General features: G+C 37.8%; 7 protein-coding genes and 1 non-coding gene across 8 annotated transcripts; 5 read left to right on the forward strand and 3 right to left on the reverse strand.

Annotated features, from left to right (window-relative positions):
• Positions 1–200: 200 nt before the first annotated feature.
• Positions 201–1,415, forward strand: REX3 (RNA exonuclease; the record flags this gene model as incomplete). The annotated part of the gene is made up of 1 exon (XM_033911990.1): positions 201–1,415. One exon carries the CDS (start codon positions 201–203, stop codon positions 1,413–1,415), a length of 1,215 nt encoding a protein of 404 aa, XP_033767881.1.
• Positions 1,416–2,791: 1,376 nt separating this feature from the next.
• SPAR_L01610 (uncharacterized protein) lies at positions 2,792–4,249 on the reverse strand (the record flags this gene model as incomplete). The annotated part of the gene is made up of 1 exon (XM_033911991.1): positions 2,792–4,249. The coding sequence occupies one exon, from the start codon at positions 4,247–4,249 to the stop codon at positions 2,792–2,794; it is 1,458 nt and encodes a 485-aa protein (XP_033767882.1).
• Positions 4,250–4,884: 635 nt separating this feature from the next.
• AHP1 (thioredoxin peroxidase AHP1) lies at positions 4,885–5,415 on the forward strand (the record flags this gene model as incomplete). The annotated part of the gene is made up of 1 exon (XM_033911992.1): positions 4,885–5,415. One exon carries the CDS (start codon positions 4,885–4,887, stop codon positions 5,413–5,415), a length of 531 nt encoding a protein of 176 aa, XP_033767883.1.
• A 376-nt stretch (positions 5,416–5,791) lies between these two features.
• On the reverse strand, positions 5,792–6,196 carry CCW12 (Ccw12p; the record flags this gene model as incomplete). The annotated part of the gene is made up of 1 exon (XM_033911993.1): positions 5,792–6,196. One exon carries the CDS (start codon positions 6,194–6,196, stop codon positions 5,792–5,794), a length of 405 nt encoding a protein of 134 aa, XP_033767884.1.
• A 1,514-nt stretch (positions 6,197–7,710) lies between these two features.
• On the forward strand, positions 7,711–9,018 carry HOG1 (mitogen-activated protein kinase HOG1; the record flags this gene model as incomplete). Its single annotated transcript, XM_033911994.1, has 1 exon — positions 7,711–9,018. One exon carries the CDS (start codon positions 7,711–7,713, stop codon positions 9,016–9,018), a length of 1,308 nt encoding a protein of 435 aa, XP_033767885.1.
• Positions 9,019–11,224: 2,206 nt separating this feature from the next.
• SPAR_Ltrna4R lies at positions 11,225–11,297 on the forward strand. Its single transcript has one exon. It is a non-coding gene; the product is annotated as a tRNA-Arg (tRNA).
• A 558-nt stretch (positions 11,298–11,855) lies between these two features.
• On the reverse strand, positions 11,856–14,117 carry AVL9 (Avl9p; the record flags this gene model as incomplete). Its single annotated transcript, XM_033911995.1, has 1 exon — positions 11,856–14,117. The coding sequence occupies one exon, from the start codon at positions 14,115–14,117 to the stop codon at positions 11,856–11,858; it is 2,262 nt and encodes a 753-aa protein (XP_033767886.1).
• A 742-nt stretch (positions 14,118–14,859) lies between these two features.
• CFT2 (cleavage polyadenylation factor subunit CFT2) lies at positions 14,860–17,451 on the forward strand (the record flags this gene model as incomplete). Its single annotated transcript, XM_033911996.1, has 1 exon — positions 14,860–17,451. The coding sequence occupies one exon, from the start codon at positions 14,860–14,862 to the stop codon at positions 17,449–17,451; it is 2,592 nt and encodes an 863-aa protein (XP_033767887.1).
• Positions 17,452–17,493: the final 42 nt, after the last annotated feature.

Below are 17,493 nucleotides of genomic sequence, written 5' to 3' on the forward strand. Positions count from 1 at the left end.
TTCCTAGAGGTTAATGGACTCTAGCTCATCGCTTCTCTAAAATTTTTCACTCGAAAAAAAAGCACCTCGTAAAGGGCGACAATAAATGATGAGTAGAAAAAGAAATGGAGTAACGATATCTGTGAGTGAGTATCAATGCCTTCACCATATGATTCAGAGCTTGTTCAGCTTGGCTATATGTGCCAACGGGAAGGTTTAGTATGGGAAGTTTGTTGAGGCCAGTTGATCTGGTAAACCAGCCACTTGGATTCCAAGAAAGGTATAAGATTTTGCAGAAGTTATTCAAGCAGTTACAAAAGGCGTATTCACATACAAATAGAAGCAATATTGATCTTGAAAGACTTGCCACCCGCTTGGAAGTACATGTAGCCAGAAATAGCTTGTCTGGTCAGAGTTACAAGTTTAACATGAGCATTTTACTGCGAGATGTACTCAAATATAAGGGAGATCTCTCGAAGATCAAAGTTAATGGGCGCCCTCTCAAAGGAGGCAAGCCCCATTCATATTCAAACAGTAATATAGGCACCATCACCACTAAATCAAAAGCGATGGAAGCTTTAAAGGCTTTGGTTCATGATGTGAAGGCGTTGGAAAAGAATGGCTATACTGTTAAGGAAACGCAAAATGAAACTAGTGATGACAATAATACGCAACTATATGCATCTTGTTTGCGCTGCAGTACGAATTTTAAAAAGACAGACATCATGGAAAAAACTTTATGCAGGTATCATCCTTTAAAGAGAATGTACAACAGAGAGACCAAGAACCATCAGTATCCGTGCTGTGGCGAAACTACTGACTCTGTTTCTTTTCTAAGGCTTGGATGCAAGACGTTTTTTCACCACGTGTTTAGAGGGGAATCATATGATGATTTGTGCAAAATTTCCAAGTTTTCCAGCACAGAAGACATGGATGGTGTTGAGAATGTCCTTTCTCTTGACTGTGAAATGGCGTTCACGTCATTGGGTTATGAGATGATACGTTTGACAATTGTGGATTTTTTCACCGGAAAGACACTATTTGACCATGTGATTCAGCCAATAGGAGATATTGTGGATTTAAATTCGGACTTTAGTGGTGTCCATGAGATTGATCGAACCAATTGTCCTACGTACAAGGAGGCGCTTAATGTATTTTTATCCGGAAATTTAATAAATAAAAATAGTATACTTATAGGGCACGGACTGGAGAACGATCTAAACGTCATGAGGTTATTTCATAACAAGGTGATAGATACGGCAATACTTTATTCAAAAACAAAGTTTAAGGTGTCTTTGAAAAACTTAGCGTTTGAAGTTTTGAGCAGAAAAATCCAAAATGGTGAGCATGATAGTTCTCAAGATGCGATAGCCACGATGGATGTTGTTAAAGTCAAAATAGGTATTTCTCCAAGTCAAAACAATTGGGATCAATAATGTAATCACATTCAAAAATTAAGCGGATATATATAGTTATTATTTCTTATACGGTTCACATGATAAGATATCTTAAGTAAAGGTGTTAAAAAAGTAAAATGGTACATTTAATGATTTAGATATTAGTTTCCTATTTTCTGCATTTGATGGAAAATTATAATAAACTTCCTTTTTAATATTTGAATAGTTTGAATGAAAATCAAATATCATCTATTGCCTGGTATTCATATTAGCGGTATTTTGTTGGAAGAATCAACTTATGAATTAGGCGAATAATTGGAAAACTGTTGGGATTCCATTATTGCTAAAGGCTATAATATTAGGTATACAGAATATACTAGAAGTTCTCCTCGAGGACATAGGAATCCACAAAAAGGCGTCCATAATTCTACATAATAATACTACTTTATCTTCTTCCCTTTATATGTTGTGATTCATTGTCCTGTTACATTATCAACCCTTGCCTTTCAGCTTCCATTAAATTTGATGACTGTCTCTCAATATTTATGTCATCTTCCTACACCGCATGTGATAATATACCAGTAACATGAATACTAGTCAATATATGATATTTGTTGGAACGAGTAAAAATTAGTAATACATGAGTTGCTATGGTAACAATTTTAATGCTTACATCGCATACTAATGCACAGACACGTTTAAGTGTGAATGTGCTATTGCAGAAGGAAATGTTAACGACAAATTCAGATAGTACTGAGTTTGAAGTAAAGATCTATTAATTGGACACGATATGTTAGTTATATATATATAAGTAAAATGAGTCATCACATTAAATATATGTGACAACTGGAATTACTATTATATTGGCCATCTCTGTTCCAACACTATTTCAATAGCTTCACCATCGTATATGAGGAATTCTAAATTTATTTTTTTTTAGGAAATTAAATATAAATAAGTGTTTTTTTCGGACTTAGGTGTTCGCGAAGTAACCCTTCGTGGACATTTGGTCAATTTGAAACAATACAGAGATGATCAGCAGTTCCCCTGCATAAGGATGAACCGTTTTACAAAGAGATTTATTTCGTTTTTTTTTTATCATCGGTTAGAGTAGCGTAACTTATTCATCAAAAGGTATTCATCAGATAGCAGTGTATCTTCGTTTCTCTATATGATATAGATCACCACTATTTGGAGTAGAAAATTGTCTCGCGTTCGAATCCAAGCCACTCCTTTCGGGTAGCCGATGAACGATGCCTAATTAATTTTATTATGTAGGAATGTTATTGGTACTTATGTCCTTTATGAATATGAATGTGAATATTGTTACAGCTATGCTACCCTGGTACGATCATACTCGAACGCCCCATTAAATTATATATGCAAAACAAAAAAAAGTTTCTTTTTTGACGATTTCACAGAAAATCAATCATTTTGCAATATTCTTTCGTCCCTGAGAAGGTCTCTGCTTTCACAGCAACGAGGATGATTCTTCCGTCATTCGTACCTAACTTCCACATGGATTTCGATAGGTGTAGTTTCAAACCATGAACACAATTCAAAACTTTTAAATTGGTGCAGTCCAAGACCCTCTCTTTACATTTGGAGTCGTTAACTAATGAGAAGATATTGGAGCATTTTGCGCCGTTTACCATCAAGTCACAGATAGAGACGCATGCGGGGATTATTAGATGAGATTCAACTTGCATTTGACTGTCACGAAGTTTGACCTTATATTCAGACAGATCGACATTGAATTCTGGGGTTTCCAACAAAACATCTGAAAATTTATTTTCGAACAATTCTGCGGCCTCTCTGGATAGGTCCACATGCACCGTCTTATTCTTTTTGTTGAATATTATTTTGCACTGGTTAGAGTGTAACTGGAAGATAAGATCTTGCGAAACCGTGTCGATATAAGGTCTTCGATACTTTAACATGCTCCAATGTCTTTCAATAGAATGTTTTACCTTTTTTGTTGGAGGTTCTGAATCATCATTGCCGCCTAGATCAGTCTCGGTTTTATCAATTCCAGTAGCGGTTTTTTCCCCTCCATTTTTATTGGGACAACTCCCTACTGCTAAAGGTTGGTTTTCGGTATAGGGTGTTGTTAATCTTTCGATGGTTACACCATTCTTAGAAACGTTGTTAAGAGCTATGCAAATTTCCTGACAATTAGTTAAGGGATTATAGATAACTTTTGCCTTCACTAATTCCTGCTCCAACCTGTTAAAACGGTAATAACGACACTCTTTGATCAAAGATGCGGTTCTTCTTTCAGATAATTCTAATTCGGCACCGCCTAGTAAAGATAATATATCTCGGAAAAATTCTGGGGGCCTGGCAATATAAGAGGGCGGTAGTAAAGGTGGGAAGACCGATTTCTTATGCGCCTCCCACTTTTCAATCTCCTCATAAAATGTGCGGGAAATCATTTCGAAATAGTTCAGCCGATTGCCTTCTTCATGAAACAATGATTTGGGCACCTTAAAAGAAACACCCCCAATGTTGGTGAAGTGGTAGTCGTATTCTTTTATTATTTTGACTAATTTAGGTAACTGGAAATATAATGCATCCGTGAAAAGAGAGGAAAAGTTTACTTCATCCTTAATCTCGGGAAAATAACCTTGCAAATGTCTGTAGATTATGATGAATACGTCTTCAGACCTATCGATAAACAGAATGGTGTTCTTATCATGCATATTGAAGAACTGGGTGAAAAAATTGGGCGCATCAGAATTCAGCGTAGCGCCTGAAATCTCAAATAGCTTTTGACCGATCTTGATCCTGAAAACCTCATTGTTGGGCAAAAGCTCGGGAGTAGTTTCTAACTGTTTTGTATAAACCACAGTCTCGCTCTTTTCGCCAGGCATCTAATATGTGTGCGCGTGACTGTGCGTTAGTTGGATGTTGTTTATGTTTTTTGAATAGTCATATTCAAGCTAATCTTGAGCCCTGAAGGACATACAATTTATAAACCACGTTCTTGGCCTGGACCTGTTACGCTTGTGCTGTTTATTAGTAATCAAAAAAAGAACCCTAATCATCGGCGTCCCTGTGGGGCATTCGGAAAAACCGGTTTGACGTCACTGGAAAAAGATTTCGGCACAAGTCATGGGACCAGGAAAAATTAATCCGACATGTGGAATATTTCCTTCCGTTAAGGTGGTGGGCGCGGATTTTTTCTGATTTGTAATTATACGGGGAGCTCTGGCCAAAAAAGGTCAGTATTTGGTGATGAAGTTGAATATCATCTCTTAATTTTCTTCTGTGCCATTCTTTTTCCTTTTTCCACACCCCTTCCGGACGATATTTACGTATTGTTGAGAGGTTAAACTGAAAAATTAAGGGGTGGGGAATTAAGGACGATGTAAGGGAAAAGGATAAACGAAACAGTATATAAAGGAGCACAGTTTCCTCTCTTTTACCAATTGTAAACATATCTTCTCTACATAATAGAATACTCAGAATACCAGAACACTAGTACTACTAATAACAAAAATAAAACATGTCTGACTTAGTTAACAAGAAATTCCCAGCCGGCGACTACAAATTCCAATACATTGCAATCAGTCAAAGCGATGCTGAAAGCGAAGCTTGTAAGATGCCACAAACAGTTGAATGGTCCAAATTGATTTCCGACAACAAGAAGGTCATCATTACTGGTGCTCCAGCTGCTTTCTCCCCAACATGTACTGTCAGCCATATTCCAGGTTACATCAACTACTTGGATGAATTGGTTAAAGAAAAGGAAGTTGACCAAGTCATTGTTGTCACTGTTGACAACCCATTTGCCAACCAAGCATGGGCTAAGAGCTTAGGTGTTAAGGATACTACACACATCAAGTTTGCTTCCGACCCAGGTTGTGCTTTCACCAAATCCATCGGTTTTGAATTAGCCGTCGGTGACGGTGTTTACTGGAGTGGTAGATGGGCCATGGTTGTTGAAGACGGTATCGTTACTTACGCCGCCAAGGAAACCAACCCAGGTACCGATGTTACCGTTTCCTCTGTCGAAAGTGTCTTGGCCCATTTGTAGATGCTATGTAATAGACAATAAAACCATGTTTATATAAAAAATAAAATAAAAACGACTCAATACAAAAGACTGCGTTATATGAGAGAGCGTGTTTTAGTTTTACTTTTCTGCGCCCATATCGCCTTGTGTAAAACACTGTGTACACTCTTAAAGTACTACTGTGAATTAAGGGCAACAAACTCCGCGACGTGCAGGAACCTGAAACAAAAATCAAAATATCAGAACATTATATCTGGACAGAACCAAAGAAAAAGAATAAATATTGATTAAAAAAAAAGAAGAAATTAAAAGAATTTCTACTAAATCCCAGTTATGTATTTGTTAAATGTTGAAAAAGTTTATAAATTTAGAATGTATAAATGATAATAAACTAAGTTTACAACAACAAAGCAGCGGCACCAGCCAACAAAGCACCGGCAGCTGGCAAAGCCTTAGCGGCAGCACCAGTGTAAGAGGTGACAGAGTGGGTTGGAGCAGCAGAGGTGGTGTTCTTTGGAGCAGCAGTAGAGGTAACTGGAGCAGCAGTAGAAGTAGTACCGTTCTTTGGGGCTTCAGTGGTCAATGGACACCAGGTGGTGTATTGAGTGATAACGTCATCGACGGTGACGGTAGCAGTGGAAACCAAAGCTGGGGAGACAGTTTCAGAACATACGTGGTCTTCACAAGAAGTGATGGTGACCAAAGTAGTAGATTCTTGGCTGACAGTAGCAGTGGTAACGTTAGCAGCGGCAGAGGCGACAGCGGCGACAGCGGCGATAGAAGCGACAGTAGAGAATTGCATTATTGATATAGTGTTTAAGCGAATGACAGAAGATTAATTTCTTGGTATTTTTAGGAAAAGATAGAAGAGGAGAAGAAGTATAGAGACAATGTAGAATAGAAAGAAAGATAATCAAGCATGCCGACTTTATATACTTGAACGGAGGCCAAGGATGCAAATTTTTCTCTCATTTCTTTCTGCCGTTATGTTGCAAGCAAGACTCCCACTATCGCAGTACTGCAGCACGAATGCAAAATCTGCTGAGTTATCGCTGATAGATGCTACAAAGATAGCGGCGTAGGTGGCCGCGAAATGGGGAATTCCAAAACAAACGTTTTTTTTACTCCTGAAAAGTACTTGTGCGGGATAATTCAGGGGCCTACCACCCACGCTTCGAAGATTGGCTTTTATTTTTTTTGGTGGCGTTTTATTTTTTTCCCGCTTTCTCGAACTTGTGCGGAGGTTTTAGAGGGGGACGCGGCGAAGGATTCCCAAAATGGAAACCAGACGCCAATAGCCAGCACTCAAAGCGGTTCTGGACCCATTGTGATTTTCCCATTTGGTTCTCGCGTATGATGGTTCCGACACGCGCATCTATAAATAGCACTGGATACCCGCACACCGCAGCGTTAGTGTTCTGAGGGTGGCAGCAAGCTAATTCCCGCATCTGGAATTTGTGCTACCTCTTTTGGACTAACTGTGAGATTCATGGGTGGAGTGAAGTGCGTAACCTAGAAGGTTTTCTTTTGCGTGTCGGATTTTACATCCGGCGGTAACGCATGACGCCGTGGCTGGGTCTAGATACATCTTCAGGGCGCCAGCATCTATAATTAGATTGCGGTCACATGGCTGCAATACTTTCTTCCCTTTCTTTCTTTTTCCCGCTATGTATGATGTGTGTTTTGTGACAAAAGGGTCCGCATTGTACCTCTTTAAAATCGAGATTATCCTTTTTGGTCCTCCTTCATTACAGCACAGAGTATTAAGCTTTCCTTTATTTTGCTTTTAGTAGTCAGGCAAGAAACGGCCTTCATTAAGAGTTAATTTCGATCGGTTGGAGAAATAAGTAGAAACAGTACAAATAAATCAGAAAAATGTTTGTTGCCTCCAAGACCTTGCCCGTGTATATAAATAAACAGCTCAAACTATTTCGTCATGGATGGGGACGGTTCGGCAACTTGATGTACAGGATTGTGGCAGGCTGAAGCGGAAAGGAGTTTATAAGTTACCCTGCATGGTCTGGCGGCGGTATTATACGGGAGGATCTTCGAAGGGAAAGAAACGAAAAAAAAGAAAAGGCCAGCGAAAAGCAAATATTATCTATCGTCGAAACTGTTATACTATCTTACACTAGCAGTAGTAGTTATTCTCTTGTTCGTACAGTAGGAAAGGAATTTGCGATAATAATAGCAAAAGTAACTAATCTCTAACAAGAAACTTTATTTATTCTCTCTTTCTTCTATATTGGTAAATACTAGGCTCGAAAAAAGGAACTAAAAAGAAAACAGGGAAAACTACGATTATCTTATATAATAATGACCACGAACGAGGAATTCATTAGAACGCAAATATTCGGTACGGTTTTCGAAATCACAAATAGATACAATGATTTAAATCCTGTTGGGATGGGGGCATTTGGGTTGGTTTGCTCAGCCACGGACACTTTGACATCTCAACCGGTTGCCATCAAGAAAATCATGAAACCTTTTTCCACCGCAGTGCTGGCTAAAAGAACATACCGTGAATTAAAACTACTAAAACACCTAAGACACGAGAACCTGATTTGCCTACAGGACATATTTCTTTCTCCATTGGAAGATATATATTTTGTCACAGAATTACAGGGAACAGATTTACATAGACTCTTGCAAACAAGACCCTTGGAAAAGCAATTTGTTCAGTATTTCCTATACCAGATTTTGAGGGGTTTAAAATACGTCCACTCTGCGGGTGTCATTCATAGAGATTTGAAACCAAGCAACATTCTAATCAATGAAAACTGTGATTTGAAGATTTGCGATTTCGGTCTGGCAAGAATTCAAGATCCCCAAATGACAGGTTATGTCTCCACTAGATATTATAGGGCCCCTGAAATCATGTTAACGTGGCAGAAATATGATGTCGAGGTTGACATTTGGTCCGCTGGTTGTATTTTTGCTGAAATGATTGAAGGTAAACCTTTGTTCCCTGGGAAGGATCATGTTCACCAATTTTCTATCATTACTGATTTGTTGGGATCTCCGCCAAAAGACGTGATAAATACTATTTGTTCCGAAAATACTCTAAAGTTTGTTACTTCATTACCACACAGAGACCCAGTTCCGTTTTCTGAAAGATTCAAAACAGTCGAACCTGATGCTGTAGATCTTTTGGAAAAAATGTTGGTTTTCGATCCTAAGAAAAGAATCACTGCGGCGGATGCCTTGGCTCATCCTTACTTGGCCCCTTATCACGACCCTACCGATGAACCAGTAGCAGATGCTAAGTTCGATTGGCATTTTAATGATGCAGATTTGCCTGTCGATACTTGGCGAGTTATGATGTATTCAGAAATCCTAGACTTTCACAAGATTGGTGGCAGCGATGGACAGATTGATATATCCGCTACATTTGATGACCAAGTTGCCGCAGCCACCGCCGCCGCGGCGCAGGCTCAGGCGCAGGCTCAAGCCCAAGTCCAGTTAAACATGTCTGCACATTCGCATAATGGCGCTGGCACTACTGGAAATAATCACTCAGATATAACTAGTGGAGACAAAGTTGGCGATCGCGTAGCCGCAAATGACACCATTACGGACTACGGCAACCAGGCCATTCAGTACGCTAATGAGTTTCAACAGTAAATGTATTTTTTTAATGTCCCTAACCACTCATTCTTACTTCTTTCCGATGTTTCTTTTTCTTATGGTACTCATAAAAGTATTTACGTATATAGTTGTATAGAGGAAACAAAAAAAGGGAAAAGCCAACTACAATGAAAAATGGACGTATTTTCACGCAATAAAAGACATCTCTTCTTTTTGTTGTAACTTCATTGAAATTTCTTGTGAAGCTGGTAGACAGGGAAAGCTTAAGAAATTAAAACGACCTATTATGACACACATGTCAAGATCTTTAATTTATGGGGCATTGTTTGTTCCTCAGTGCTCATATCTTCGATTAAGGTTTCTTTGTTTTGTATTGTTTATATTTGAAATCTAATATATGCTTTTTCTGTGGAGTAATTTTCTCTTGCAGGGAAAAAATATAAAATAAATAAAAACAAAAAAGGAAATGGAAGAGGCAGAAAAAAGAACACTTGCTAAAAAGATGCTCTACCCAAAACATGTGTACACTTGCTACATTTTGTGTAGTCTTTGACATTTTCATTTTTGTTGAGAATAACTGTTATGCATATAGTTTGTACTAGAAAACACTCCTTAATGATGTAGGAACTCATAAAAGGGAATCAGCAACTCTACGTAGTATCAAGAACTTTTCTATTTTCGTTTTTACGCTGTCATTCATTGATCATAACACAACTACTTATTATAGGCAGTGAAAAAAGGTAGCAGAAACCATATGGCCAGTAAAACAGAATTCGAGCGCCTTCAATTTAGTGGATGCTCAAATGCATGGAATGATGTATATAAGGATTAATGAATGGCGATATATAGCACCACGATAAAATCATTTCAGTATTATACAGAGCTACTGATTTTCGTTTATTGAGTCTTGCGAAGTAGGTTGATGCGAAGATGATTTTCTTAGACTTCACCGTGGATGAGGCCATATATATTATCAGTTATACAGAATATCCTGAAAGTACTCCTCGAGAATATAAGAAGCCACAAAAAGATATCGATAATTCTACTTAATAATACCATTATTTCTTCTTTCGCTTTGTACAGTTCGCTCTTTGATCCTATTAGATTACTAATCCTTGCGTTTCAACTTTCACTAGACTCGGTGATTATATCGCATAACTTATGTCATCTTCTTAATCCATATATAATAATACAAACATGAATATTAGTCAACATTCGGTAGTTGATTCTTACTAACAATTATTTCATAATCGTATTATATTTATCAAAAATTATTGATGATTAGAAGTAAAGAGGGGTAGTATTAATAAATATTCAATATGGATATTTATATACTTATACAAGAGAGGTACAAAACACACGCCGGTTAGTTCATTATTAGTTATGACCAATATAATAGTAATTCCGGTAGTTATCATATATTTAATGTGACGACTCGAATTAATCACAAATATAACTAACTGTTGGAATGAAATTCTAATATCATCTATTTAGTATTATATTATCACATGCGGTGCAAGAGGATGGCATAAAGATTGAGAAACAGTCATCCAATCTAATGGAAGCTGAAATGCAAGGATTGATAATGTAATAGGATAATGAATGACAACGTATAAAAGGAAAGAAGATAAAGTAATAACACTATGTAGAACTATCGATTCCCTTTTGTGGATTCCTATATCCTCGAGGAGAACTTCTAGTATATTCTATATATGTAATATTATAGCCTTTAGTAACAATGGAATCCCGACAATTATCTAATTATTCACACAATTCTCAGTTACCATAGCAACTCGCATCTCCTGTACTTTTATTAAACTCCAGTAATTACTGAAGAGATTATATTGTATTCTAAAATATAATGGTAGCAACCATCAGAGGCTTGTTGTATTACGGGCTCGAGTAATACCGGATGTCTTGACAATCCTAAAGTCGTTTAGGAGAGTAACTTGTTGTCAGACTTATTATTATCGTGATTCACAGAATGTTACTTATCCGATATAATCTATATAAGATCTGAATCTAACTAAAGGGTGGAAGCGCGGAATCTCGGATCTAAACTAATTGTTCCGGTATTTATACGTTTGGTTGGTTTGGTTCATCTTAGGCAAGTAGGTTGCCTAGTATACTTAATCTTGTCTATTGTTTCGTACGTGTTTCATACATGTTTTATGTCTAGGTTGGTAAATCTAGTAATGCTGAGGTACCTCATCTTGAGATACAACAAGGCTAATAAATCTTGTTCCTCGTGGCCCAATGGTCACGGCGTCTGGCTACGAACCAGAAGATTCCAGGTTCAAGTCCTGGCGGGGAAGATTTTTTTTTTCATTTATATGAATAAAGCAGCTGAACGTCCAATTTTGTAGAAACTAATGTACTTATCGTTAACTTCATTTAAAAATTTTAATTGTTTGAGATTACTATTGAGGTTTATGAGACTCCACCAAGGATATTATAACTATATCCTAAGCATTAAATTTAACTACGTTATTAATCCTTAAGAAGCTAAAAGAGCGTTTAAAAGGCTACTATGAAGTTAGGCTTTACATACTTTGATAGCGTCTATGCAAATAACATTCTTCATAAAAATGTTCCTATTTCGTTCTTGTACAGCTCCTAAAAGTTCTATTATATAATGTCTAAATCTCATTTCGCCTGTGGGGGCAATCCAAGTTTTCTATTAATTATTATTCAGTTATCTTCTTGATACGACTAAAAGTACTGAGATTCATGATTATTTTTTCCGGCAACTTCCTCAATTTGAGAGAGCTCCATTCTATATTCTTCCTTTTGTCATATGGACCCATATGTTATGGCCGTTGTTAACAGATAATATGGACATCATATTTTTCCTTCATGTTGCGCACTATTGATTATTCAGCGTCATTCGCACCGTCCTCTTCATCGGTATTTTCAACTGTATTCCTCTTCTCAGACTGTTCTTCAACATTTTTATCGTTTTCATGCATACCAGTTTTATTTTCGCAACTTTTATCACTCACAGAACCACTCTCAATATCCTTATCTGCAACGGTTCCGTCCTCATTGAAATTTCCTACATTATGCTCAAGATTCTGTTCACTTTCATCATCATCATCGTCATCAGTGTTGATATTGGTGGCGTCGGTATAACCATTACTAGAGTCTTGACCGTTTTCCTCATCGTCATCGTCATCGTCATCGTCATCGTCATCGTCATCGTCATCGTCATCGTCATCGTCATCGTCATCGTCATCGTCATCGTCATCATCATCGTCCTCTTCATCATCCTCAGCATCATCATCGTCATCATCATCGTCACCATCATCATCGTCATCGTCATCCTCACCATCCTCACTATATCCCTCTTCACTTTGTTGGTCGGCGCCCCCATCAGGTTTATAATGTAAACCCAAACCCATCATAGCTTTCTGTATTGCATTAGATGTTTTACTTCTGTTTTTAAGGTCTTCTGTGGATTCAGTAATACCATCGTTAGCGGTATTCTTTGGTTTGTTGAAGTATTCCTTCCATGAATTCCATAAGTTAGTCGCTGGCTTCTCTGTGTTCCTTCCAGTGTTTACAGGAATTTGCGAAACAGACTTTTTCGAGTTGATGCTTTCCTGGTCTTTGGTATCCTCTTCGCTTTGATGTCCGTTTTTATTACTCGAAGAGTTGCTGGTGCTCCTTTTCAAATTATGAAATGTGGCCAAGAATCGTTGCTGTAATAAAGACAAAGTGTCGGCGCCATTATATATATGTTTTGGAGGAAACAAATCGAACAATCTATCATCTGTTCTTGAGTTGAATATCAGAAAATTTTGTGTCTCCTTCCAACTGTGAACCCAATTCAAATTAAATAAATGCACGGGATTGGTACTTAGCATATCTTCAGGTATAGTCTTCAAAGCTTGATCATTCTCTTTATGTAGTTCCAAATAGTCACTTAGTTTAACACTTGAAAGCAACCCCGTTAAATAGTCCTCGAACTGCCACCTAATGAAATCCTCACTCCCTTCAAATTGAGAGTTTTTTGGCGTTTCGTCATCATTTTCGTTCCACGTGTCTGATACGATTCCAGATATAGATTCGATCCATTTTTTATCATGACTTGACAATTGGAGGACGGGATTTAAAGCCTTGTCCAAAATTTCCACAGTGGAGTTGTCCGTATTGACAAATATGTGACATAGTTCTTCCTTTTGTTCAGCAAGCAATGTGTTGGAACTGCCTATCATGAAGAACAAAGTATGATCTGATCGTATGTCATTCATTTGCTGCAGTGGAGTATAGGGTGAAAATAGTCCACCTTTTTCGAAAATCGGCAATGGAAAACCTAAGAATCTCAACACTGATTCTCGATTGCTCGATTTAAACGAGTCTATCACATTTAACTTCGAAATATCCTGAAACAACTGAGGACTGCCGGAATCCTGCAAGCTCGACATCAAGTCCGGAATTAAACTGATTAAACCGAACTGTAAATTACACAAAGCTTCCACATCGTTACCGTAAACTATAATTTTTCTCTCAAGCATAATTGCCTTCAACAAGACCAAAGCATTTTTTTTAAAATCGTGTAGTATCTTTCTCAAACATAACCCAATATAAAGACGATTTTCAGCATTTTTGACCAAAGATGCAGGTGTATAAATCGACTTCAGGTTTTCGTATAAAGACTGAATTATCTTCCTGTCCCCAAAATCATGCTGCAAGAAAAAAGCATTAGTAACAATACTAAGTTTGTCTTTGATTTGACCAAAAATTGGTTGTCTCGAGATGACTACGATTGCCTTTTGCACAGTAGACCGAGTTACGTCTTTATCTTTAGTTACCAATTCATCACTTTTTATTTGTCTCGAGCAGGATATGGCAAATAAAGTCGTATTGTCATTGATGCTATCATCACTCAGGTTAGTTGCCCCGTTAGGAGGACTTCTTTGTCTTCTCTCGTCATATAGCAACGTGAAATAAGTGAATGTTTCTTCAAAAGAATGGGAACCATCAGGAAGTGCTTGAAAGGGTAAATTTGGCCATAGTTCTGCGCTTTGGGTGCCCTCGGGTAGTCCATACCAGTATTCTATTTCAGGGCCTCTTTTATGATGAAAGTCTACAAGGCAGATACCGAAGATGACCGCTTCCTCTTGTTCATCCATTGTTTTGACGACAAGGTTGAAGCGAAGCACGAACGTATATGTTAGTTTGATAAGATCTTCCTGCTTGGATACTTTCGAGGTTTAAAAGTTTTTCTCGAAAGAGAAACTTCGTGAGTGGGCTGTAAGGAACTTTGATCGGGCCGTACATTCTTATGCAAGATCCGTTATTGACAGCTCTGTTGGGTTATCTTCAATATATTCCGTTACCCGTTCGTTCTATCATTACCCGACGTTAAAACAGCGTATCGGCGGCTATTTTGGTATGCAAAACGCCCAAACAATCATAATTCTCCAAACGTTCAATGGAGGCATAAAAGCTCAATAAAAGCTCAATTCATCCCATTGATAAACCACAAAATCAACAGACTGGAACGGTGAAAAAAACAGTAGTAAGTTCAAATTTTGCTCATAAATGCAGGTTTAAGGTGAATTCTTTAATTTTTTGTGGTGTAATCTCACAAGGACTAGTTGAATAAAAAAGCGAGCCTTATTTCAACAAACTGTTTTCAGCTAAATAAATACGCTGGACCGGCAACACAAGCAATTGAGCCGTTATGGATTGATATCTTTTAATGCTACTTAACAAACAATACCAGTGAAAAAAAGATTTTTTCTTTTCGGCGGCGTTTTCCCGCTTTTCTTTAAGAATCTGCAATTTTAACATCAATTTTACAAATATCTGTTAGCTAAGGTAATAACAGAGGAAGGGATGAAGGACAGACATTGAGGGTGACGAACATATATGACGTATAAATACAACTGCTGTGATGATGGATCCGGAACTACCGTTGGTTCAGTGGTGCGATTTGATAACGTCACCTTGTTAATCGATCCCGGTTGGAATCCATCTAAAGTATCATATGAGCAATGTATCAAGTACTGGGAAAAAGTGATACCGGAAATTGATGTAGTAATACTATCACAACCGACGACTGAATGTTTAGGTGCTCACTCCTTACTGTACTATAATTTCACCTCCCACTTCATATCGAGAATACAAGTTTACGCAACTCTTCCCGTTATCAACCTAGGGAGAGTTTCCACCATAGATTCATATGCATCTTCGGGTGTCATAGGTCCATATGACACAAATGAACTTGATCTCGAGGATATTGAGAAATCTTTTGATCATATAGTTCCTTTGAAGTACTCGCAGTTGGTAGATCTACGATCAAGATACGATGGATTGACTTTATTGGCGTACAATGCTGGTGTGTGTCCAGGTGGTTCTATTTGGTGCATTAGCACATACTCAGAGAAATTGGTTTATGCAAAGCGATGGAATCACACTAGAGATAACATACTAAATGCTGCTTCTATATTGGATGCCACTGGGAAGCCTTTATCAACTTTGATGAGACCTTCTGCAATAATTACTACTTTAGACAAGTTTGGTTCTTCTCAACCGTTTAAAAAACGTTCAAAAATCTTCAAAGATACATTAAAGAAGGGTTTGAGTTCGGACGGGTCCGTTATAATACCGGTAGATATGGGTGGCAAATTTCTGGATCTGTTCACACAAGTTCATGAGTTATTATTTGAAAGTACGAAGATCAACGCACATACACAGGTGCCTGTACTTATTCTGTCGTATGCGAGAGGAAGGACTCTAACATATGCCAAATCAATGCTTGAGTGGCTATCGCCTTCGCTACTTAAAACATGGGAAAACAGAAATAATACTTCTCCATTTGAAATTGGATCAAGGATCAAAATTATAGCACCGAATGAATTGAGTAAATACCCTGGTTCTAAGATTTGCTTCGTATCTGAGGTAGAAGCCTTGATCAATGAAGTCATAACTAAAGTCGGCAATTCTGAGAAGACAACCCTCATTTTTACCAAACCGAGCTTTGAATCTGCATCGTCTTTAGATAAGATACTAGAAATTGTAAAACAGAGCGAAAGAAACCGGAAGAAATCACCTGAAGATGGTAAATCATTCGTTTGCGATGGCTACATTTCAATAAATACCATAAAGGAAGAACCTTTGACTAAAGAGGAATTAGAGGCGTTTAAATTACAACTCAAAGAAAAGAAAAAGAACAGAAATAAGAAAATTCTACTGGTGAAAAGAGAATCCAAGAAACTGGCCAATGGCAACGTAATCATAGATGATTCTAACGCTGAAAGGACGATAAGAAATCAAGACATCTTGTCAGAAAATGTCAATGGAGCACCAGCGATTGATCATATTATGAGAGGAGACGAAGATGAAGAGGAGGAGGAAGAGGAAGAGGAAGAAAACGATAATTTGTTAAACTTACTCAAGGATAATTCTGAGAAGCCAGCGGTGAAAAAAAACACCGAAGTCCCTGTGGACATTATAATTCAACCAAGCGCTACTTCGAAGCATAAAATGTTCCCGTTTAATCCCACTAAAATCAAGAAAGATGATTATGGTGCCGTTGTAGATTTTACGATGTTTATACCTGATGATTCAGACAATGTTAATCAAAATAGCAGGAAGAGACCACTCAAAGAGGGTGCTAAAAGCACGCGTCTTGTAGGCGAAGGAGAAAACAAAAACGAAGAAGAAGATGATTATAATATGGGAGATCCAGTTAGCAAAAGGAGCAAACACCGCACTTCTCGTTATTCGGGATTTGCTGGGACAGGAGAAACAGAAAATTTTGATAATTTAGACTACTTAAAGATAGACAAGACAGTCTCCAAAAGAACAGTCTCAACTACAAATGTTCAATTGAAATGCTCCGTGGTCACCCTGAATTTACAGAGTTTAGTCGATCAAAGATCTGCATCTATTATATGGCCATCACTAAAATCTAGAAAAATTGTGCTTTCAGCTCCGAAACAGATTCAAAATGAAGAAATTTCGGCAAAACTTATTAAGAAAAATATCGAGGTGGTCAACATGCCATTGAATAAGATAATAGAATTTAGTACAACAATAAAGACCCTGGATATCTCCATTGACTCTGACCTTGATAACCTTTTGAAATGGCAACGTATCAGTGATAGTTATACGGTTGCCACTGTCGTTGGCAGGTTGGTTAAGGAGAGTTTACCGCAAGTTAACAATCATCAAAAAACAGCGTCAAGGAGTAAACTAGTCTTGAAACCATTAGGCGGTTCATCGAGAAGCCATAAAACGGGTGCGTTATCAATCGGTGATGTTAGATTGGTACAATTAAAGAAACAGTTGATGGAGAAAAACTACATTGCAGAATTTAAAGGAGAAGGTACCCTTGTCATAAATGAAAAAGTAGCAGTCCGTAAAATCAATGATGCAGAAACCATTATCGACGGTACGCCTTCGGAACTTTTTGATACTGTCAAGAAACTGGTTACGGATATGTTAGCAAAAATCTAGCCTTCTTGTATGCACCGCAAATAAAAAATTTAAATTTACGTT

The sequence above is a fragment of the Saccharomyces paradoxus genome, assembly GCF_002079055.1.
Source record: "Saccharomyces paradoxus strain CBS432 chromosome XII sequence".
Taxonomy (NCBI): domain Eukaryota; kingdom Fungi; phylum Ascomycota; class Saccharomycetes; order Saccharomycetales; family Saccharomycetaceae; genus Saccharomyces; species Saccharomyces paradoxus.